The sequence below is a fragment of the Stomoxys calcitrans genome, chromosome 3, assembly GCF_963082655.1.
Source record: "Stomoxys calcitrans chromosome 3, idStoCalc2.1, whole genome shotgun sequence".
Classification (NCBI taxonomy): domain Eukaryota; kingdom Metazoa; phylum Arthropoda; class Insecta; order Diptera; family Muscidae; genus Stomoxys; species Stomoxys calcitrans.
In genome coordinates, this window is record NC_081554.1 from 32,728,828 (window position 1) to 32,755,403 (window position 26,576).

Genomic DNA, 26,576 nt, shown 5'->3' on the forward strand with positions numbered 1-26,576 from the left:
ATTGAATTTTGTTAAATTTAAACAATGCTCATGTATAGTGTGAAAGCAATAAATAAAATTACAATAAAAAGGAGTTTTGTGTTCGGTAGGCATAGCTGGGAGTAACGCCAAATCCAAAATAAACGTTTATAAATATCCCATGAACATTCCATTAAGGAACAGGGAATGCTACCCTCATATCAATGAGTGCAGTCCGATTAAAGTTTAAGCTCAATGATAAGGGGTCTCCTTTTTTATACCGAGTCCGAACGGCATGCCGCATAGCGACACCACTTGAAAGAGAAATTTTAACATGACAGCATATCTCACAAATGTAGCCAGCATTAGTAAGGGTATAACCACCGCTGAAAATTTTTTGTTGATGTTCACGCCGGGATTTAAAACCTGCCGTTCGGCGTCATAGGCGGACATGCTAACCGCCTGCGCCAAGCTGGCCTCCGATATTAAGCATAGGCAATTATTAGGTTGCCCAAAAAGTAATTGCGGATTTTTTAAAAGAAAATAAATGCATTTTTAATAAAACTTAGAATGAACTTTAATCAAATATACTTTTTTTACACTTTTTTCTAAAGCAAGCTAAAAGTAACAGCTGATAACTGACAGAAAAAATAATGCAATTACAGAGTCACAAGCAGTGAAAAAATTTACTTTTTGGGCAACCCAATATATAATAACTGAACATTGATTTTGAGGAACACTGTGGCACATAGGTTTCGATGTGCCCCCTATGACTCTAAAAGCTGGAGTTAAAAGACTTTTTCATGAGTGAATTTTATCAATATATTGAAATAAGATCGCAAACAAGTAAAAGGGGTGACGGGCAGAATCTTATATACCCTCCACCATGGCTCGTCTTTGTCGAGTTTGGACGGGCAGAATCTTATATACCCCCCACCATGGCTCGTCTTTGTCGAGTTCTTTGCGCGGCATCTCTTTTCAGGCAAAAAAAGGAATAATGGATAAGAATTGTTATGCCACTGGAGCTATAGCAACTTATAGTCCGATTCGGACCATTAATGAATTAAATATTAAAGACCATAGTAGAAGCCATGGTCCAATATTTAAGTCCATTCGGATAAGAATTTGCGCCTTGTAGGGGCAAAAATGCAAATTTTGCCCATGAACATTCCACTAAGGAACAGGGGCAAACTTCTCACATATCAATGAGTTCAGCCCGATTCAAGTTTAAGCTCAATGATAAGGGGCCTCCTATTTATAGCCGAGTCCGAACGGCGTGCCGCAATGCAAAACCTCTTTGGAGAGAAGTTTTACATGGCATAGTACCTCACAAATGTTGCCAGCATTAGGAGAGGAAAACCACCACTGAAAATTTTTCTGATGGTCTCGCCAGGATTCGAACCTGGGCGTTCAGCGTCATAGGCGAGCATGCTAACCTTTGCGCTACGGTGGTCTCCGCCTTGTAGGGGCTCAAGAAGTAAAATCGGAATATCGTTTTATATGCGTGCTGTAAGGGCTATAGATCGATTCAGACCATTTTGGACATGTATATTGAAGGTCATGGGAGAAGCTATTGTAAAACCAGTATGGAAAGGCAAAAGTCGGGCGGTGCCAACTTTATAATACCCTACTCCACCTAGTGTATGTAGTGCTTTTTATATGTAGAACTTATCTCGAAATCTAGTCAGACTTTAATTTGGATACCAATTGAAATAGCAATTTAGAACTTTGTAAGATTTTCCTACCATAGGACAAAAGATTTGGATTTCCACATCTTTAAAAGGACGAAAATTGTGGATTCTACAGCCTTAAAAGGCCATATCGGATGAAAGATATATATGGGAGCAATATCTAAATCTGAACCGATTTCAGATTTCACGAAATTTTGCACACATATGAGGATGTTATATAAAACACACCATGCTAAATTTTGTAAAGATCGGACGAAAATTGTGGCTTCTACAGCCTTAAAAGGCCAAATCAGATGAAAGATATATATGGGAGATATGAAAATTTGCATACATATAGAGACGTCTGATAAAACACTCCATGCCAAATATTGTAAAGATCAGTAGAAAATTGTGGCTTCTACAGCCTTAAACGGCCATATCGGATAAAAGATACATATGGGAGCCATATCTAAATCTGAACCGATTTTGGTGAAATTTTCCAGATATGTTAAGATCAGTAACAAAACAGTCCGTGGCAAACTTTGTGCAGATCAGTTGAAAATTGAAGCTACTACGGCCATTTAAGTGTAAATCGGGCGATACATATATATGGGGGCTATATCTAAATCATGACCGATTTTTATGAAATTTTGCACACATATGTAGACCTCTAATAAAATACTTAATGCCAAGTTTTGTAGAGATCGGACGAAAATTGTGGCTTATACAGCGTTAAAAGACATATCGGATGAAAGATATATATGGGAGCTATATCTAAATCATGAACGATTTTTAGGAAATTTTGCACACATGTGTAGACCTCAAAAAAAGTATTCAATGCGAAATTTTTTAAAGATCGGACGAAAATTGTGGCTTATACAGCCTTAAAAGACATATCGGATGAAAGATATATATGGGAGCTATATCTAAATCTGAACCGTTTTTTTTTTTTTCAAAATCAATAGCGTTGGTCCTTGGGCCAAAAAAAATGACACATGCATAATTTCGTGATAATCGGACAACAAATACGACCTGCACTTTGACTACAAGAATACATGGACTCACAGACGGACATGACTAAATAGAATCAGAAAGTGATTCTGAGTCGATCGGTATACTTAGCAATGGGTCTAGCACTTCTCCTTCTTAGCGTTGCAAACAAATGCACAAATCTATAATACCCTGTACCTCAGTGGTGGTTTGGGTATAAAAATTCAGCCAAATTGCATAAGAATTGCGCCCTCTAGAGGCTTAAGAAGTCAAAATCACAGATCGGTTTATATGGCAGCTATTTCAGGTTATGTATCGATTTGATCTATACTGAACACATTTGTTGGAAATCACATCAAAACACCTCATACTAAATTTTAGCCAAATCGGATGATAATTGCGCGTTCTATTGGCTCAAGAAGTCAAGATCCATTATCGGTTTATATGACAGCTATATCAGATTATGAACCGATTTGAATGATACTTACCACAGTTGTTATAAGTGATACCAAAACACTACGTGCAAAATTTCAGTCGGATAAGAATTGTGCCCTCTTGAGGCTCAAGAAGTCAAGACCCAAGATCGGTTTATATTGCAGCTATCTCAAAACATGGACCGATTTCAACCATACTCAGCACAGTTGTTGGAAGTGATACCGAAAGACCATGTCCAAAATAGCAGTCAAATCGGATAAGAATTGGGCCCCCTAGAGGCTCAAGAAGTTAAGATCCAAGATCGGTTTATGTGGCAGCTATATCAAAACATGGAGCGATTTGGCCCATTTACAATACCAACCGACCTACAAGCGGCTAGCTTTACTCCTTCGAAAGTTAGCGTGCTTACGACAGTCAGACGGACGGACGGACGGACAGACAGACGGACAGACGGTCGGACGGACATGGCTAGATCGACTTTAAACGACATGACAATCAAGAATATATATACTTTATGAGGCCTTAGACGCATGAAAGAAAACAGGGATTTAAGGGAAATGAAAATGAAATGCTCAGCTCATTAACGCCCAGAAAAGAAATACTTGAAAATTGAGTAGTTTTAGAAAAATTGCAGCTCGAATTAGGAAGGAGGCATCGCCATGGTACATTTTCACCGGATTTCGTCAAAATGCTATTAATTAATACAGCTGAGGTGATGGGTATCCAAAGTTCGGCTTGGCCGAATTTAATGCTCTTTTTCTTGTTATACACTCCACCATAGGATATGGGTATACTAACATCCTTATTCCATTTGTATCTCATTGAAATAATGAACTGAATCGATCCATAACCTATTATGGCTCCCATATAAACCAATCTCCCGATTTTAATTATTGAGTCCATATAGGGCGCAATTCTAATCCGATTTGTAATGTTGCTCTTCTACTACGATTTCCGACGACCAAACCAAATACCGTCCGAATCGGTCCATAACCTGATATAGCTCCAATAACATAACAGTTCTTATCCATTAACCTTTTTTGCATATAAAGAGATATTGGACAAAGAACTTGGAAAATGCATCCATGGTAGAGGGTATATAAGATTCGGCCCTTCTGAACTTGACAGGCTTTTACTTTTTTTAACTATACCTATGATATTGCCGATATAAAGCTTTGAATACTGTTTGGTATTATTGTATATAAAGTTACAATATCTGCATATTGATGATTAACTGCGTTTTTGTTATCTCTGTACAAGACATTATAGTTTATCGGCGTAAATGTCTTTCATTTTTAAAGCATTTTTAGATAGGGGGAATATTCACTTAGTTTGCAACACATCGGAATATCAATTTCCGACCCTACAAAGCATATATATTTCGGATCGTCATAAAATTCTAAGACGATTTAACGATGTCCGTGTGTCTGTCCGTCCGTCTCTTGTTATCACTCTACAGCCTTCATAAATTGAGATATTGAGCACAGATACGTCATTTTGATGCACGCTGGTTAAGTTCTTGAACGGGCCAAATCGGGCCATATTTGTATAAAGCTGCTATATAGACCGATCTGACGATAAAGCGTCTAATGCCCATAAAAACTATATTTTTTACCCGATTTCGCTGAAATTTTAATAGTTTTAGGCCTGCCGACATCTGACTTATATATGATCCAGATCGGACTACATTTAGATATTGCCGCCATATAGACCGATCTGCCGATTAAAGGTCTGAAGCCCATAAAAGCTGTGGCCTGCCGACATCTGACTTAAATATGATCCAGATCGGACTACATTTAGATATTGCCGCCATATAGACCATATAGACCGATCTGCCGATTAAAGGTCTGAAGCCCATAAAAGCTGTATTTATTACCCGATTTCGCTGAAAATTATAACAGTGGATTATATGAAGCCTCTCAACATCTGAACTAAATATGGTTCACAACGGAGTATGTTTAGATATAGCTGCCATATATATCCATCTCCCGATTAAGGGATATATATATATATATATATATGGCATACATTTTTTTAACCATAAAAGCTATATTTTTTAACCGATTTCGCTGAAATTTGAAGCAGAAAGTAGTTTTAGGCCTCCCGACATCTGACCCAAATATGATTCTGATCGTACTATATCTAGATATAGCTGCCGTATAGACCAATCTCCCGATAAAGGGTCTGAAGCCCATAAAAACTTTTTTTGTAACCAATTTCGCTGAAATTTTAAACAGTGAGTAGCTTTAGGTCTCCCGACATCTGTCCCAAATATGCTTCGGATCGGACTATATTTAGATATAGCTGTCATATAGACCGATATGCCGATTAAGGGTCTGAAGCTCATGAAAGCTTTATTCATTACCCGATTTTTTTGATTCAACAGTGACTTATATTTATTAGACCACTCAATGCACGTTCCGAATTAGGGTGCATAAGTTATCCAATTTGCACCGGAATGTGATGCAAGGGGGTTTACATATATACCCGAGGTGGTGGGTATACAAAGTTCGGCCCGGCCGAACTTAATGCCTTTTTATTTGTTATAAAATAATATTGCAAGCATATATGTGTATCTATCTATCTTCCTACTAAAGTCAATTGAATATCAATGTACCATAGTGCGTATACGTAACATGGCTAGAATTTCATTAGTTGTTCATACGCACCCTGAACCCAGGCAAGGTATTATTATTTCTTTATATCAGTGACAGGCACACTACCACTATTGAAAAGACCAAACTATGATGTTGTGACTATCATCGAACATCAACCAAATGAAATAGAGTCAGCCGTTCGAAGCAACACAAAGTTGTTTACACTTTACGTGTGCATCTATATGTTTTGTTTTTTATTTGCGGAAGTGTATACCGGCCATATAGGCTCTAAAGGCGTCATTTGAATTATTTCATATTTTTAACTTTTTGACTACTTTGTTTGTTATGATCAAATATTGTCGCTGTTATAAGACGTTCCAGAAATAATTTTATTTCTCTAAAAAATTATGTTTTAAACTTTTTATACCCTCCACCATAAGATGGGGGGTATACTAATTTCGTCATTCTGTTTGTAACTACTCGAAATATTCGTCTGAGACTCCATAAATTCTTGATTCTTGATCGTCGTGACACTTTATGTCGCTCTAGGCATGTCCGTCCGTCCGTCTGTCCGTCCGTCCGTCCGTTCGTCTGTCCGTCCGTCCGTCCGTCCATCCGTCCGTCCGTCTGTCTGTCGAAAGCACGCTAACTTCCGAAGGAGTAAAGCTAGCCGCTTGAAATTTTGCACAAATACTTCTTATTAGTGTAGGTCGGTTGGTATTGTAAATGGGCCATATCGGTCCATGTTTTGATATAGCTGCCATATAAACCGATCTTGGGTCTTGACTTCTGGAGCCTCTAGAGGGCGCAATTCTTATCCGATTTGAATGAATTTTGGCACGACTTGTTTTGTTATGATATCCAACAATTGTGCCAAGTATGGTTCAAATCGGTTCATAACCTGATATAGCTGCCATATAAGCCGATCTTGGGTCTTGATTTCTAGAGCCTCTAGAGTGCGCAATTCTTATCCGATTGGAATGAAATTTCGCACGACGTGTTTTGTCATGATTTTCAACAACTGTGCCAAGAATGGTTCAAATCGGTCTATAACCTGATATAGCTGTCATATAAACCGATCTTGGGTCTTGACTTCTTGAGCCTCTAGAGTGCGCAATTCTTATCCGATTTGAATGAATTTTGGCTCGACGTGTTTTGTTATGATATCCAACAACTGTGCCAAGTATGGTTCAAATCGGTTTATAACCTGATATAGCTGTCAAATAAACCGATCGGGGATCTTGACTTCTTGAACCTGTAGAGGTCGCAATTATTATCCGATTTGCCTGAAATTTTGTACGACGGATTCTCTCATGACCATTTATATACGTGTTTATTATGATCTGAATCGGTATATAGCCCGATACAACTCCCATATAAATCGATCTCTCTATTTTACTTCTTGAGCCCCCAAAGGGCGCAATTCTTATTCGAATTGGCTGACATTTTAGACAGGTCTCCAACATATAATTTAATTGTGGTCCAAACCGGACCATATCTTGATATCGCTCTAAAAGCAGAGCAAATCTTTTCTTATATCCTGTTTTGCCTAAGAAGAGATGCCGGGAAAAGAACTTGACACATGCGATCCATGGTGGAGGGTATATAAGATTCGGCTCGGCTGAACTTAGCACGCTTTTACTTGTTTTATATTGTGTTTTAGTGGCAGTCTGCAAAAAGGCTCACTACAACCACTTACCACCACCACTAAATTTTGCACATGTCACTTTTTTTACCCAAGGACAAACGCAATTGATTTTGAAAAAAATCGGTTCAGATTTAGATATAGCTCCCATATATATATTTCATTAGATATTGGTTTTAAAGGCTGTAAAAGACACAATTTAAGTCCGATCTTTACAACATTTGGCATTGGGTATTTTATTTGAGGTCTATATATGTGTGCAAAATTTCATAAAAATCGGTTCAGAATTGGATATAGCTCCCATATATATCTTTAATCCGATATGGACTTTTAAGGCTGTAGAAGCCATAATTTTGGTCCGACCTTTATCAAATTTGGCGTGGAGTCGTTTTTGTGAAGTCTCAATGTATGTGCAAAAATTTCATCAAAATCGGTTCAGATATAGATATAGCTCCCATGCATATCGTTAAGGCCTTTTAAGGCTGTAGAATCCAAAATATTCGTCCGATTTTACATGAGACGTTTAAGGCAGTAAAATCTCCCAATTTTGGTCACATCCCTACAATATAGGGCATGAGATGTTCTATTTCAATTCCCAGTATGTGCTGATTTAAGGTCTTAGGCCCCTAAAAGCCACATTTATTAACCAATTTAGCTGAAATTTGTGACAGTGAGTTCTGTTAGGCCTTTCGACATACTTCTTCAATGTGGCCCAGATCGGTCGAGATTTGAATATAGCTGCCATATGTATCGATCTCTCGATTTAAAGTTTTGGGGCCATAAAAGGCGCATTTATTGTCCGATGCAGCCGATATTTGGAACAGTGAGTTGTGTTAGGCCCTTCGACATCCTTATTCAATTTGGCCCAGATGGGTTCAGATTTGAATTTAGCTGCCATATAGACCGATATCTCTATTTAATGTCTTGGACCCATAAAAGGCGCATTTATAATCCGATTACACTGAAATTTGACACAGTGCCTTGTGTTAGGCTTTTCGACATCCGTGTCCTACATGGTTCAAATAGACCGATATTTTGTTATACACAATTGATCAATGACTGGTACTTGTTAGTATTTGGTCCAAATCGATAAAGCTGCTATGGAACATAAGGTATACATTTTTCATCGGATCTTAACACAAGGTGGTTTACATATATACCCTAGGTGCTGGGTATCCAAAGTTCGCCCCGCCCAAACTTAACGCCTTTTTACTTTTTTTTGTTAAATTCCTATTTGTGAGTTACAATTCCAAAGTCCAAACACCTATCGTACCCCCCATTTTCTGTTATTTTTTTATAAATCCATCTCTAAAAATCCAATCTTTTTTGCCTGAGTGCTGTCACAAGCATGGCTTCAAAATTTTTCATTGCCCATACCGGTGAATTTATTTGCTATCATTCTAGCTCTTGCTTGGCATGCAATCAAATAAATTGCATTGTCATAGAAGACGTATTGATTTTGTGACAGCAAAATAAAAAAAGAACGTGTCTAAGTGACACATATCGATATTTTGCAAATAACTATAGAAAAAAATGTACGGAACAAAAAAATGACATACCAGAATGAAAGTTGTATCGTTTAGCAAACATATGTACAGTATGTTGACAGAAGTATCATTCATTTGTATTTAATTGAATTGAATCTCCAAAATCTCTAGCAGCAGTATGACAAGAGGACATTAAATATTGTGTTACACAGCACAAAGTACTATGGAAAATAGAAAATAGAAACTTATGAAACACTTGTCAATATACTCAACACATACACATGTTGCGTGGATATCATTAGAATGGAATTATATGATGTGCAAGCAGGAGAGGAGTTTTTTCGATAATATGGGTTGCCTTGAGTTTCACCAACTAATCTATATAGCGAATACCTTAGATAAACATAACGAAAACAGACCACTTGTTGCAATATGTATATTAAACTATCTCGATTATTCATTTTATACCCGCCACCGTAGGATAGGGGGTATATTCATATAGTCATTCCGTTTGCAACACATCGAAATTTCCATTTCCGACCCTACAAAGTATATATATTTAGGATCGTCGAAAAATTCTAGGACGATTTAACGAAGTCCGTGTGTCTGTCCGTCTGTCCGTGTGTGTGTCCGACTGTCTGTCCTTTGTAATCACTCTACAGCCTTCAAAAATTGAGATATTGAGCTGAAACTTGGCACATATATGAATTTTTTATGCATGCTGTTTAAGTTCATGAACGGACCAAATCGGACCATATTTGGATATAGCTGCTATATAGACCGATTTTCCGATAAAAGGTCTAATGCCCATAAATGCTTTGTTTTTCATCCGATTTCGCTGAAATTTGAAACAGTGAGTAGTTTTAGGCCTACCTACAACTGACCCCAATATGGTTCAGATCCGACCATATATAGATATAGCCGCCCTTTAGACCGATCACCCGATAAAGGGTCTGAAGCCCATAAAAGCCCTATTTAGTATCCGATTTTTCTGAAATTTGAAACAGTTGATAATTTTTGGGTGTCCCGACGTATGCCCCAAATGTGGTTCAGATCGGCCTATATTTAGATATAGCTGCCATATAGACCAATCTTCCGCTAAAGGGTCTGAGGGCATAAAAGCTTTATTTTTAAACCGATTTCACTGAAATTTTAAACAGTGTATTTAAGGGTCTGAAGATCATAAAAGTTTCATTTATTTAAAATTCAACAGTGACTTATATTTATAAGACCACTCAATGTCCGTGCCGAATTTGGGTGCATTAGTTATCCAATTTTCATCGGATTGTGACGAAAGGGGGTTTTTGCTAGGTTTCTATTTAAAGGGTACTGCTGTGTGGTGGTACTATTAAATCTTTATACTCTCCACCACAGGATGGGGCTATACTAATTTCATCATTCTGTTTATAACACCTCGAAATGTGCGTCGAAGACCCCATAAAGTGTATATATTCTTGATCGTCAAGACATTATAAGTCGATATAGCCAAGTCCGTCCGTTTTTCCGCCCGTCTGTCCGTCCGTTCGTCCGTCCGTCTGCCCGTCCGCCCGTCCGTCCGTCCGTCTGTCCGTCCGTCTGTCCGTCCTTCCGTCTGTGCGTCCGTCTGTCCGTCCATCTGTCTGTCGAAAGCTCACTTACATTGGAAGGAGTAAAGCTGGCGACTTGAGACTTTGCACGGATACTCTATATTAGTGTAGGTCGGATGGAATTGTTAATGGGCTAAATCGGTCCATGTTTTAATATAGCTGCCATATAAACCGATCTTGGGTCTTGACTTTTTGAGCCTCTAGAGCGCAATTCTCGTCCGATTTGACTGAAATTTTGCACGGGGTGTATTGGTATCACTTCCAACAACTGTCCTTAGTATTGCTATAATCGGTTCATAACCTGATATAGCTGCCATATAAACCGATCTTGACTTCTTGAGCCTCTAGCGAGCGCAATTCTCCTCCGATTTGACTGAAATTTTGCACGAGGTGTTTTGTTATGACTTCCAACTACTCTGTTTAATATGGCGCAAATCGGTACGTAAACTGATATAGCTGTCATATAAACCGATCTTGGGACTAGACGTCTTAAGCCTCTCGTAAATCGGTATAGAACCTGATATAGCTGCCATATAAACCGATCTGGGATCTTGACTTCTTGAGCCTCTAGAGGGCGCAATTCTCATCCGATTTGGAAGAAATTTTGTACAACGGCTTCTCTCATGACCTACAATATACGTGACCAATATGGTCTGAATCGATCAATAGCTTGATACAGCTCCCATATAAACCGATCTCAAGATTTTGCTTCTTGAGCCCCTACATGGCGCAATTCTTATCCGAATGGACTTAAATATTACACAATGACTTCTACGACTTCTTCTTCTATGGTCTTCAACATTCAATTCATTTATGATCCGAATGGGACTATAACTTGATATAGCTCCAATAGCATAACAGTTCTTAGTTGGTTGAGGGTATATAATATTCGGCACGGCCGAACTTAGCACACTCTTACTTGCTTTGTTTTTTTTTAATTTTACAAAAAAGATAAAGTGATTTACTCCGCCCAGTTTATCAAAAGACGCATTTAGTTTTTATTTTGGTACTGCCTATTTGTCACCCGCAATCTTGGCTCAAAATTGTATCCTTTTATGGGATTACATATTTATCTTTAATATCATTTTTATGTCGTTTTACTCGAGTCCTTTTGTAAATACCATGACACATTTGAGATTGTTGGCTTAAAAAGCAAAAAAATACATAAACATATACATGCAGACACTGTTGGCGATTGCCATACTTTATGGTCATCTTAGGACAGGGTGAAATTTAAAACAAAATAAAAAAGATAATGGAAATTTCTTTGTCATTGTAAATAATGACTTTATGCTTGCAAGAAGTTCAACCCATGGCCATGAGTGAACGAGAGAATTGTCTTGTACTCAACAAAACATAATTTAAGAAGAAATATAAGTACGTTTTAGGTGATTGATTACAATCTTCAAAACAAAATTTAAACAAAAGAAAAGGAAAATTACGAAAATAAATAAGACAAACTTAAAATATATTGTAGAGAGTTAGAAGACTTAAGTCATCTTTACAATGAGTAAGTTGGTAAAACAATTTATTTACAATACAATTCAATTTAAAAAAAGATATGTTTATATGTATGTATTTAAAATGCATATGAATTTTGTAATTGTAAATATTGCTTGTTTTTTGTATTCATCACCGAAGGGAGGCAGGATTTTCATTTTGTCTTTCTGTTTGCAACACATCGAAATATCAATTTTTAACTCTATAAAGCATATAAAGGGATATACAAAAGGGACTTGGTAACTTTGAATTTTATTTGTTTACGCACTCTAACACTAATCATCGAATGGTCCCTGTCAATGCATTCAATAAACTCAACATTTTTATCATGGTAAAGTATACGAATGAACAACGCCTAAAACTCATACATATTTACTATCGAAATTCGGAGTCGGTGACCGGTACATTAAGAGCGTCATCGTCGCAAAATCATCTTGAGTGACGTAGCTCATTTTTGGCTTATGGGTTCGCCAAAAAGCAAAAAATGATCTATTGGTCAAGCGAAAATCCACATGTGCTTTACGAATCGACACTTTACCCACCAAAAAAAAAACACAGTTTGGTGCAACATCGCCGATGATGCCAATCGTCATTTTACCGACAAAGCTACAGCACTATGCTCACTGCTTATTTTGAATTGGAAGATTTGGACCTGGACGAAATGCGGTTTCAACAAGAATGTGCCACACAGCACACATCATAATCGATTTACTGAAAAGAACGTTTGATCAGGTCATAGTGCAGAGGTAAGCATGTCCGCTCTTGACTCTAAACGCTTGGGTTCGAATCCTGGCGAGAACATCAAAAACAAGTAAAACGGCGTTAGGTGCGGCCGGGTCGAACTTTGGATACCCACCACCTCGGGTGCATATGTAAAGCACCTTTCATCAGAATCCGGTGAAAATTGCACACCTTATGTCCCATAGCAGCAAATACTAATAAGTACAAATCATTGTTCAATTATGTATAAAAAAATATTGGTCTTTTTTTTAGTAGCTATATTTTAAAATAAACCGATCTGAAGCATATACGACACGGATATTGAAAAGCCTAATATAAGTCACTGTGTCAAATTTCAGTGAAATCGGATTATAAATGCGCCTTTTATGGAGACACGACTTTGAATCTGGGCCGATTTGAGCCATGTTGGAGAAAAATGTCGAAGAGCCAAACACAACTTACTGTCCCAAATTTCGGCGAAATCGGGCAATAAATGAGCCTTTTATGACCCCAAAACCTAAAACAGAGAGATCGGTCTATATGGCAGCAATATCCAAATCTGAACCGATCTGAGCCAAATTGAGAAAGGATGTCGAAGGGCTTAACCCAACTTACTGTCCAAAATTTCAGCAAAATCGGATAATAAATGTGGCTTTTATGAGCCCAAAATCATAAATCGAGAGATCGGTCTATATGGCACCTATATTCAAATCTGAACCGATCTGAGCCAAATTAACGAAGGATATTAAAGGACCTAAGACAACTGATTGTCCCAAATTTCAGCAAAATCGGATAATAAATGTGAATTGTATAGGCCTAAGACAGTAAAACGGAGGATTGGTTTATATGGCAGCTATATCCAAATCTCAATCGATCTGGACCAAATTGAGAAAGTATGTCGAAGGGCCTAACCCAACTGACTGTCCCAAATTTCAACAAAATCGGATAATAAATGTGGCTTTTATGGGCCTAAGACCCTAAATCGGAGGATCGGTCTATATGGCAGCTATATCCAAATCTGAACCGATCCGGACCAAATTAACGAAGGAAGTCGAAGGGCCTAATACAACTCAGTGTCCCAAATTTCAGCAAAATCGGATAATAAATGTGGCTTTTATGAGCCTAAGACCCTAAATCGCAGGATCGGTTTATATGGCAGCTATATCCAAATCTTGACTGATCTGAGCCAAATTGCCAAAGGATATCGAAGGGCCTAACACAACTCACTGTCCTAAATTTCAGCAAAATCTGGTAATAAATGTGGCTTTTATGGGCCTAAGACCCTAAAACGGAGGATCGGTCTATATGGCAGCTATATCCAAATCTGAACCGATCCGGACCAAATTAACGAAGGAAGTCGAAGGGCCTAATACAACTCAGTGTCCCAAATTTCAGCAAAATCGGATAATAAATGTGGCTTTTATGAGCCTAAGACCCTAAATCGCAGGATCGGTTTATATGGCAGCTATATCCAAATCTTGACTGATCTGAGCCAAATTGCCAAAGGATATCGAAGGGCCTAGCACAACTCACTGTCCCAAATTTCAGCAAAATCGGACAATAAATGTGGTTTTTATGGGCCTAAGACCCTAAATCGAAGGATCGGTCTATATGGCAGCTATATCCAAATCGGGACTGATATGGGCCAAATTGGCAAAAGATGTCGAAGGGTTAAACACAACTCACTGTGGCTCAATGTGGCTTTTATGGGCCTAATACCCTAAATCGCCGGATCGGTCCATATGGGAGCTATATCAAGATATAGTCCGATATAGCCCATCTTCGAACTTAACCTGCTTATGGATAAAAAAAAGAACCTGTGTAAAATTTTAAGTCAATATCTCTATATTTAAAGACTATAGTGTAATTTCAACAGACAGACGGACGGACATGTCTAAATCGTCTTAAATTTTTATGCTGATCAAGAATATATATATTTTATAGGGTCGGAAATGGATATTTCGATGTGTTGCAAACGGAATGACAAAATGAATATACCCCCATCCTTCGGTGGTGGTTATAAAAATGTATAACAAGAGTCCTTAAATCTCATTTAATTTTACCCATCGACAAACCGGAGTCACTTTATGTGCTGTGATAACATCCTATACCAATATCCACACTTAAAGTAAGGCTGTTTAATCATATGTTCATTATCGATTATTCCCAGGTGTTGTATAATGCTTCCAGGTGTTGTGTAATGTAGTAAGAGATAGCGTTGTTCTTCCCGTGGAATGTCCTCAAATTGCAGTTTTGCATAACTTTAAACCACCAGGCGTTGAGCTTATCTCTACACCTTTGTGTACTAAGAATTTGGGCGCAGCAAATATCCTTAGCATTGTCTAAAAGTTTTGTAGAGCCAAAATTAATTAGGCCAAATATATTTACATACATGTTCACATATACAGTGAGGATCAAAATCAATGGTGGATGTGGTATGTGAATCCTTTAAGAAGATAATCGAACTTTCCCACTGTGTACTCGAGGAAGTTGCTCCATATGACAAGTTTTTTGTTATATGCCAAAATTTTTATGCCCTGTGCTTTTAAAAGGACATAAAACAACTACAATTTGTTGGTCGGGACAACTTTTATATACGAGTATCCTACACCATTTGTTACATAAATGGCTTCAAAAGTTAAAAAGTTTGTTGTATTAAGATGAGTATTACGCTCTTAAGTTCCATATGAAGTTATGAAATTGAAATGTCAGCCATAGAAGCCTAACTGTAAGACCCCTTTATCTGAGAGCTTCAACATATTTTGAGTACAATAATAAGAATACCACTATTAACCCATTGACTATATCTGTTTTGTACTTTTTTTTGCCACTCACCATATAAAACATTGGCAATGCTACGCAGTACCATTTAAAATGCTCTTCTTGGAGCATTTGCCAACTTTTGCCCAAGATGCTACTCAAGATATTGCTACAACACTTCATATCTGGCTGATTTATGTCCTGTGCAATGATAACACCATGTTTGGAAAATTAAGAAGATGGCTGGTGGGAGGCTAAGAATTGTATAAGGATATAAATGTGTAGCATTAACCCATAACAAGAACGATGACATCAGTTATACTGTTGGCAAAATTCCAGATGAGGAAACGCTCATGTAATTGCAAATTTATTTCTAAAGATAATTCACAATCAAAAAAAAAAAAAGGAAACAGTAACCAATGTTATGATATGAAGAAGGAGCATTAAACATACAGTTTATTTCTTAAGACCAAGTGTAATGTGTGTGAAGCAATACAACATAAAGGATTTAGAAGTTTCTAACGAAACATATACTAACGGAGTTAGATATCTTTTAAATTGCTGAAATGCGTAAAGTTAAGTAGGCTAAGAAGAGAAGCAAAAATTAAAAGTTCCAAAATCTAAACATGTTAGAATTTAGTTTTGCAAAAGTAATTGGTATTAGGGCAATTTTATTGGGTTGCCCAAAAATTAATTGCGGATTTTTCATATAGTCGGCGCTGACAAATTTTTTCACAGCTTGTGACTCTGTAATTGCACTCTTTGTTCTGTCAGTTATCAGCTGTTACTTTTATCTTGCTTTAGAAAAAAAGTGTAAAAAAATTATATTTCATTAAAGGTCATTCTAAGTTTTATTAAAAATGCATTTACTTTCTTTTAAAAAAATCCGCAATTACTTTTTGGGCCACCCAATATAATAACACTAGCTGGACCGGGCCCGCTCCACTGCGCCTTTACTTTATATGGAACAAAATTTTCCTTGGAATATTTATTTTTGACTATTACAGAGCTTTTAGTCTTATACCATGTTCTCTCAAATACCAATTATTTAAACCCCATATTGAAATTGGTTTTGAGGGGAGTTTACAGGATGAGGCGTCCCCCTAACACATGGCCCCAAAATAAGTTATCAAATTTGTTTTCTTATCTCAAATAACTTTCATTTGAGCCATATATTGGCATAGCCAAAAATTTTTTTCCTTTGCGGGGTGTTTTGGGAAAGGGATGATACCCTAAATATATGGTCCTGCATTTGGATATCAAATTCTTATTCTTCTCCCAAATACCTTTATTTGAGCCCCATATTGCAATGGTCAGTAAAAAATTGCTGTTTGTGGGGTATTATGGGAAAGGGGTAGACCCCCAGAAAATTGGTCCCGAAAATGGGTATAAATTCTTGCTATACCCCCCAATACCTTTCATTTAAGCTCCACATTGACATGGTCGGTAAATATGCGCGATATAGGGGTGTTTTGGTGATTGGGGTGGTCCCCCAAACACTAAGCCCGGAAAATATATCAGCAACGTACTCTATTCTCATATAACTATATATCATTTATTTGAACCCCATATTGCCATTGGCCTTAAAATTGGATATCAAATTCGTTTTCTAATCTCACTTGAACTCCTTATTGCAAAAGTCAGCAAATATGTCCGGTATGGGGTATTGGCCATAAAAAACTATGAATATTTAGCTCCACTCTCTTTAGGACCCAAATTGTCTTGGTGAGCAAATACGTCCTATTTGTGGGGTTGTTATGGTGGTGGGACGTCCGCTAGACAGTTGGCCCCTAATGTTGATATCAGATACGTGGTCTACTCCCAAATACCTTTAATTTGAGTCTCATATTTCCATAGTCGGCAAACGTGACCGGCTTGGGTGGTGTTTTGGGGGTTGGGCGGCCACTCAGTGAGTTGGCCTTGAAAATATATATCGGATTCGTGTTCCACTCTAAAAACCCTCGTATTTGAGCCTCATATTGCAAAAGTCAGCAAATACTTACTATTTGGGTGGTGTTGTGGGGGTGGGGTGGCCCCATAGACACTTTTCCCAAATATTGATATCAGATTCGTGCTTGACTCTCTATGACCTTTAATTTGAGCCCCACATGGCTATGGTCGTAAATTTGTCCCCTTTGGGGAAGTTTTTGGGGAGAGGCGGCCCCCCTAACACTTGGTCCAATATTTGGAAATCAGTTTCTAATTCTACACTCAAATACCTTTTATTTAAGCCCCATATTCCCATGGTCAGTAAATAAGTCCTGTTTGGGGGATTTTTGGGGAAGGGGTCCACCCCCCAGAAACGTGGTCCCACATTTGGATATCAGATTCGTATTCTACTCGCAAATACTTTTCATTTAAGTCCCATATTTCCATGGCCGGTAAATACGTCCTATTAAAGGGTGTTTTGGGGGTTGGGATGGTCAAATGGACCAAATGGACGACAAATTGATATCAGATACGTTTTCTTATCCTAAATACCTTTCATTTGAGTCCCATATCGCGATTGGTCTAAATATTTGTTTGGAAGGTTTAAGGGTGGGGCAGACCCCCTAGGTACCCCATCCTAAATTTAGATACAAAATTGTTATTTTTAGGGTACTATATGAGAGCACACAAAATTTCGCTTAAATCGCACCACCCATTTCCGAGTTTTTGAAAATTAGGGTAAGGGGGAGGCACGCTTTTACTTCTTTAGATATAACTATGGATATAGTAGTGGAGTGGATTATATCCTTGGTGGTGGGTATCCAAAGTTCGGCCCGGACGTTTTTACTTCTTATTTTTTTTTTTCTTTCTTTTTTTATCAGGCATCGACAACATTCAGCAACGAAATCACTATGAAACCTTTTTACAAAGAAAACAATTTCGCCGTAAGCTGCTTACCTTGTAAACTAGAGAACTCAATTATTTATATGCGAGAAAATTCCTCTTCAAAAATAGAATGACTTTCTATAAGACTATTAGATTTCAACGAAGTAAATCATTATGCATTTATATTTTGTTTATTCAATATGAAAATAAATAAAGGAAACCAGACGCAGAAATAGAAAACATCAAAAGAACATTTTCATAAGTGATTAAGTTCTTGGTAAAAGATATATGAAAAATAAATGACTTGAGTAAATTAAGAAAGATGAGTAAGATTGAATTTAAAAATGTTTCTTGAATATTATGAATTTTTTAGAGTTGATTTTGTTTACTAACTGCGTTATGGGGTTGCTCCATATGGCGTCTCCCCATGAAGGTTGTCAATTTATGCAGATACCTTTTAAAGATCACTTTTTACCCAGCTGAAACCAAAAGTATTCCCTATATCTAAGTTTGTTGCATCTTTCAATGTTCTCTCTCTCTCACCTAGCAATAAATTTAAGATATAAATTTCCCTTATTCATCGGAACAAACATCATGAATACGTGATGTGTTGCGGTGAAGTCTTAATTTGCGTCCATTGCATTGCATTTGGGACTTTGACGCTCGTAAATTTCACTTTCTTCCTTTTGTTAATCTTGAATTTATTACATTCACCGCAACGACCAACACACATTGGTGTGTGAAAAGTAAAGATTTTTAATTAAATAAGGCCACTTCTGTTCGTCGAGCTTTTGAGTCTGGACTAACATAAAAAGAAATTCCCTGTGGAAAAAAAGAAAGCCAAGGCAGCTTACAAATTAAATAATGGCGGTTGTACTGGTCGTACATATTGGAGTAGCTCAATTGTGGCCTGTAGCCTCTTCTCTTTGTTGTTGGGATATTCAGCGTTCTCGGATTTATGCCAACACAACCAACATGTAATGAATTAACATTTCTGACAGGACCAAGAGAATGGTAAAGCAAACACCCTAAGTTGCCATATGGGATGAGATGAACCTTCCCAAGATCTACGCAGCTAACACTTAATAAATGGTATTGGCTTTATGGAAATAAAAAAGAAAACCCCATTGACTTAGTTAATGCTCTGTTTAAGAATAATTAACATCGTTTCTTAGAACATTGACATCTATGAGCTTAAATGCGTGCAAAGTCATCAAAGTTGTATTTCATAAGCCGCCATAATTGCGTCATTGATAATTATGTCGCCCATATATACTGCTTTTCCTCTGCAGCTACCATTTAAATCCTTTAAAATATTCATAAATTCTACTGCTCTCATTTTTATTAGCGGGTCTATTAAATTTCCTACAAAATCGGGAGATAAGTTTATATGGGGGCTGTATCAAGCTATTGATCGATTCAGACCATATTGGAAACGCATAGAGAATGAGTGGTCATGAGTGAAGCCGTTGTACAAAATTTCTACAACAACAACAACCACAAGAACATTCCATTAAGGATCAGAGGCAAACCTCTCACATATCAAAGAGTGCTGTCCGATTCTAGATTTTTAAGTTCAATGATAAGGAGCCTCCTTTTTATAGCCGAGTCCGAACGGCGTGCAATACCTCTTTGTGGAGAAGTTTTTACATGGCGTCCATAGCAGATTGTAAAGTACTTCAGAAACACCGCCAACATTACGAGGGGATAACCCCCGCTGAAACCTTTTTTTTTTTTGATGACATAGGGTCATAGCTATGCTATGGAGAAACAAGTAAAAAGGCGTTAAATTCGGCCGGGCCGAACTTTGGATACCCACCACCTCGGGTATATATGTAAACCACCTTTCATCAAAATTCGGTGAAAATTTCATACCTTATACTCATATACCTCATACCGATCTGAACTATATACGACACGGATGTCGAAAAGCCGAACATAAGTCACTGTGTCAAATTTCAGTGAAATCGGATTATAAATGCGCCTTTTATGGGGCCAAGACTTTAAATCGAGATATCGGTCTACATGGCAGCTATATCCAAATCTGAACCGATTTGGGCCAAGTTGCATAAACATGTCGAAGAGCCTAACACTAAGCACTGTCCCAAATTTCGGCGAAATCGGACAATAAATGCCTCTTTTATGGGCCCTAAACCTTAAATCCAGAGATCGGTCTATATGGCAGCTATATTCAAATCTGGACCGATCTGGGCAAAATTTGAGAATGACGTCGAAGAGCCTAACCAAACTCACTGTCTCAAATTTCAGCGATATCGGACAATAAAGGAGTCTTTTATGGCCCCAAAACCTAAAACCTAGATATCGGTCTATATGGCAGCTATATCCGAATCTGGACCGATCTATGCGATATTGCAGAAGTATGTCAAGGGGCTTAACTTCACTCACTGTTCCAAATTTCGGGGACATCGGCAATAAATGAGCATTTTATCGGCCCAAAACCATAAATCAAGAAATCGGTCTGAATGTGGCTTTTATGGGCCTTACACCATAAATCGGAGGATCGATCTATATGGCAGCTATATCCAAATCTGGACCGATCTGAGCCAAATTAACGAAGGATTTCGATGAGCCCCGCACAATTTACTGTCCCGAATTTCATCAAAATCGGATAATAAATGTGGCTTTTATGGGCCTAAGACCCTAAATCTGAGGATCGGTCTATATGAGGGCTATATCCAAATCTGGACCGATCTGAGCCAAATTGACGAAGGATGTCGAAGGGCCTAACACAACTCATTGTCCCAAATTTCAACAAAATCGCATAATAAATGTGGCTTTTATGGGCCTAAGACCCTAATGGGGGCTATATCAAGATATAGTCCGATATAGCCCATCTTCGAACTTAACCTGCTTATGGACAAAAAAAGAATCTGTGCAAAATTTCAACTCAATATCTCTATTTTTAAAGACTGTAGCGTGATTTCAACAGACAGACGGACAGACGGACGGACATGGCTAGATCGTCTTAGATTTTTACGCTGATCAAGAATATATATACTTTATAGGGTCGGAAATGGATATTTCGATGTCTTGCAAACGGAATGGCAAAATGAATATACCCCCATCCTTCGGTGGTGGGTATAAAAATGCAACATAAGAACCATACAACAGGTTGAGAGAACAAGTTGTCTTGGCTTAAGCGGAGCGATGAGGACCACGCCCACTAGGGCACTAGAGACTATTCTACATATCCGACCCATTGACATACAGCTTAAGTGTGAGGCAGCCACTGCGGCTCTGAGACTTAAGGCGATGTGAGAATGGATTGAGGATGGGAGCAGCTCATGCCATCGCGGTATAATCGAGGCGACGATAGGAAACCTGGAAGGAAGGGAAGAGGTTTCCAATCGTATACTTGAAACTTGAAGTCGAGTGCGAGGCACTGCTGCCATCGGCAGTCTTGGATTGACGGAACCCTTGTATTTCCATCTAGAAGATCATATTATACGGATGGATCAAAGCTAGAGGACTGAAAGGGCTTGGGGGTCTTCATTGAGAACCTAGGGACTGAGATCTGTTTTAGACTGCCTGACTATAATAGGGTCCGGCAGGCGGAGATCCAGGCGATCACGGAATGCGTGAAGTGGTGTGGTTCTAACGCGAGGATGTCGAGTGTGAACATTTTTACGGACAGTAAAATTGCCATAAGGGCAATAACAACCAGGACGGTAAGGTCACGAACAGTCATGCAGTGTAAGAAGGAGATTTACGCCTTCTCTGAGGATGGGAAAATCCGCATCGTTTGGGGACCGGGCCATAACGGAGTAAGGGGAAATAAAAGGGCAGACGATTTGGCGGTGCAGACCAGAGGACTGCCGTCAATAAACTTGGTTAACCTGAAGCCTTTCGGGTTGACGAAGTCCGAGTTAAGGGAGTGGGTGACGAATGCCCATGCAGCATTATGGAATCGCTAAACGGTCGGGTGGATCCAGATCGTGCGAAGACTAGGCTATTACTGAAAGGAAGCAAGAAGAAGGTCAGTATAGCTATTGGTATCATAATGGGACCGTCTGTCCGTATGCCTATCGAAATCACGCTACGGTCTTTAAAAATAGAGATATTGAGCCGAAACTTTGCACAGATTCTTTTTTTGCCAATGAGCAGGTTAAGTTCGAAGATGGGCTATATCTGACTAGATCTTGATATAGCCCCCATATAGACCGATCCTTCGATTTAGGCTTTTAGGCCCATTAAACCCACATTTATTATGCGATTTTGCTGAAAATTTAGACAGTGAGTTTTGTTAGGCTCTTTGACATCCTTCGTTAATTTGGGCCAGATCGGTTCAGATTTGGTTATAGCTGCCATATAGACCGATCCTCCGATTTAGGGTCTTAGGCCCATAAAAGCCACATTTATTATCCGATTTTGCTGAAATTTGGAACAGTGAGTTATGCCTTCGACATCCTTCGTCAATTTGGCTTAGATCGGTTCAGATTTGGTTATAGCTACCATATAGACCGATCTCTCGATTTAAAGGCTTCGGGCCATAAAATGCGCATTTATTGTCCGATTTCGCCGAAATTTGGGACAGTGTATTAAGTTAAGCCCCTTGACATACTTCTGCAATATCGCACAGATCGGTCCAGATTTGGATATAGCTGCCATATAGACCGATCTCTCGGTTTTAGGTTTTGGGGCCATAAAAGGCGCATTTTTTGTCCGATGTCGCTGGAATTTGAGACAGCGAGTTTAGTTAGGCCACTCGACATCTTTCTTCAATATGGCCCAGATCGGTCCAGATTTGGATATAACTGCCATATTGACCGATCTCTCGATTAAAGGTTTTGGGCCCATAAAAGGCACATTTACAGTCCGATTTCGCCGGAATTTGGGACAGTGCTCCTCGTCATTTTGCAGCAACTTGGCCCAAATCGGTCCAGATTTGGATATAGCTGCCGTGTAGACCGATATCTCAATTTATAGTTTTGGCCCCATAAAAGGCGCATTTATAATCCGATTTCACTGAAATTTGACACAGTGTCTTTTATTAAGCTTTTCGACATCCATGTCGTTTACGGCTCAGATCAGTTTATTTTTACATATAGCTACTGAAAAAACCAATATTTTGTTATACAGAATTGAACAATGACTTGTACTTGTTAGTGTTTGGTCCAAATCGGAACATATTTCGATATAACTGCTATAGGACATAAGGTATGCCATTTTCACCCGATTTTGATGAAAGGTGGTTTATATATATACCCGAGTTGGTGGGTATCCAAAGATCGGCCCGGCCGAACTTAACACCTTTTTACTTGTTGGCTTTTAGAACGCACAACAAGCCAATTACAGGCTTAGGTGTATGTCCATTGTGACATGGGGCGGATTAATATATGCACCCCCTTTTCCACGTAACCTAACGTAGAGTCATAGCGTCATGGGTGGCCATTTTAACCTCTGCGCCACGGTGGCCTTTGAGTATTAAAGTTATTAATGATGATTTGAGCAGCATATGGCATAATTACCAAATGGCTTGTGTCAATAATGACAAATTTGCTATTTTTTAGGGTAAACATTTGTCATAAGTCAAACCAAAAGTTCGGTTTTAATGTCAGCTATATCATGTTATGAACCGATCTGAGCCTTATTTATCACAGTTGTTGCAGATCAAAATAAAATACTTCATGCAAAACTTCATCTTAATTGGATGGTAATGTGCCGTCTAGAGGCTCAAGAAGTCGAGATGCAAGATCGGTGTATATGGCGACTACATGAGGTAATGAATCGATTTGAACAAAATCTGTGCTAAGTATGGCGAAATCAATATAGAAAATCTTGTGCAGAATTTCAGACCAAATGGGATAAGAATTGCGCCTTCTAGAGTATCCAGAAATCAAGATCAAAACATGGACCGATTTAGCCCAATTGCAATCTCAACCGACCTACTTTACGAGTATATGAAAGTATTTGGGCAAAAACTTAAGAGCGTGCTTTCGACAGAGATATAGAAGGAGTCCGTCCTTAGCATGGACATGGCTAAATCGACTTAGAATGGTTGGGTCTCAGATCAATATTTTATATGTGTTACAAACGGAGTGACTAGATTTGCATACCCCCATCCTATGGTGGTGGGTATAAAATGCAACCTTATTACAGTTTTCCACCTCGCTTTTATTTTGTTTTGTGTTACTTTTCACCTTCTTCGGCTTTAAGAGAATTTATTGTGTTCATATCTTCAGCATACACTTGAAAAATCATCTAAGTTATAGCAAATTTTACCTTAAGGACCGCTTTAACATGAAATTGAGTGATTGTTTCTTTTCTGTTTTTGTTGGGTTCATGTTCGTTCGGTGTTTTTCACATGGCCTTATCGACCCAAATTTCAAGGTAAATAGTCTATTATGAATCCCTTTGTTATCTTATCCTTAAACCATAGAATTTTATGCTGATGTTTTTCTCTTTGTATCCATTTACACCTATACCTCATTCAGTGTACGCCTGCCTATGTGAAGCGCCACAATACCGCAAGTATGCCAACCCTTTTGGCGCAGGCAAAATGGTTAACACAAAGGCAAACCCCCCCAAAAAAAGGAAATATTTGGTTACACTCCGATAACGAAAAAGAAAAACGTCAATATTGTTGGCAAAGTTAAATTTTAATGAAATGTTCATTTAACACTCACACTTTCCAATTTTTTCGTTTTGTGCGGAGGTTTGTTATGCTTGAATGGAAAAATATTTGAACAATGTTAATTAAAAAAGTAAATTAATTAAAATTATCCCAAGGTTTGGAAGTCGATAAACACAAATTGTTCTTTTATTTGCTACAGACACATACACAGAAATGGCATGGAGGATAACATATAGCCGATTTTTATGCATTTTTCACCAGAACTCCTCACAAAATTATCTGCCCTTTACATTTAGATATTTGATCAGTTTTAAAGATTTTTCTTTGATTGAAATTTGTTTAGCCAATGCTAATAAATAATCACAATTAAGACGATTGAAAAGGTCAATAAATTATATTTACCCCCATTGGACGAGCGATTGGAACTTTTCTTGATTAGAAAGTCTAACCAGAGTATGCACTTAAATCTTTACAAAGTTGCATTCGCAGTCTAATTTTTGGGAAAGTGTTCTCAGGAAGTCGCGGCTCATTTTTGGCCACAAAGCTTTTCAAACCCCAGTAAGGAAAGGCAAAATTCGGGTGATGCCGACTGTATAATACCCTACACCTACCCTCTAAATACAATATGGGACCTATATCAAATTCTGATCCAATTTTGATGGACCTTGGCGAGCAAATATGTTCAAACTATAAAAACTATAGTTGACAAATGACAAAATTATGGCAAATTACCCAAAATCTGGACAAACATATTTATGGGAGCTATATCTACTTCTGAACCGATTTCGAGAAAAACTTCTCAGATAATGTAGTAGTCGTCGAGGAAAGCGTTGTGCAAAATTTTGGCAAGATTGGTCAAACAATGCGCTTGCAGTGGCTCTTGGGGTGAAAATCTGGCCATATACATATATGACAGCTATATCTAAATCTGGGCCAATTTCTATGAAATTCGTCAGTAATATCGAGAGTCATGAGAAAATCCTTCCTGCCAAGTTTCGAGAAAATCGGGTTACAATTGACCACTTTATTGCAATATTACTGCAAATCGGACGAACATATACATGGGAGATATATCTAAATGTGAACCGATTTTGAACAAGTTTCTCAGATACTGTCACAGTCGTCGATGAAAGCGTTGTGCGAAGGTTAGGGAAGATTGGTCAAACAATGCGCTTGCAGTGGCTTTTGGGGTAAAAATCTGGCCATATACATATATGACAGCTATATCTAAATCTGGGCCGATTTCTATAAAATTCATCAGTATTATCGAGAGTCATGAGAAAATCTTTCCTGCCAAATTTCGAGAAAATCGGTTAACAAAAGCCCATTTTATTGCAATATTACTGCAAATCGGACGAACATATATATGGGAGCTATATCTAAATCTGAACCGATATTGACCACACTCTATGTATATTGTGGTAGTCGACGAGGAAAGCATTGCGCAATATTTTGTCAAGATTGGTCAAACATTGCGCTTGCAGTGGCTTTAGGAGTGAAAATCGGGCCATATATATATATTAGAGCTATATCTAAATCTGAACCGATATCCATTAAATTCATCAGTAATGTCGAGAGTCGTAAAAAGATCTTTTCTGCCAAATTTCGAGAGAATCGGTTAAGAAATGACCAATTAATTGCATTATTACTGAAAATCGGACGAACATATATATGGGAGCTATATCTAGATCTGAACTGATTTTTTCCAATTTTATTAGGCTGCGTCTCTAGGCCGAAAAGCATGCCTGAACCAAGTTTTAAGACGATCGGTTGAAAACTGCGACCTGTACTTTGTACACAAATTAGCATGGACAGACGG

The 26,576-nt window shown here is 38.2% G+C and overlaps 1 protein-coding gene across 2 annotated transcripts in view; it reads right to left on the reverse strand.

Moving 5' to 3' along the window:
- Positions 1-26,576, reverse strand: part of LOC106092265 (uncharacterized) — a 104,071-nt gene that overhangs the window by 30,156 nt on the left and 47,339 nt on the right. Inside the window, exon 1 of one of the 2 annotated variants that reach the window (XM_059365981.1) lies at positions 8,855-8,938. The exons of the other annotated variant lie outside the window; for it this stretch is intronic. Within the exon in view, the coding sequence (XP_059221964.1) occupies positions 8,855-8,885 (31 nt within the window). The 5' untranslated portion in view covers positions 8,886-8,938. Of the gene's footprint in view, positions 1-8,854; positions 8,939-26,576 lie in introns of those variants that run through there. 2 annotated transcript variants of the gene reach the window in all.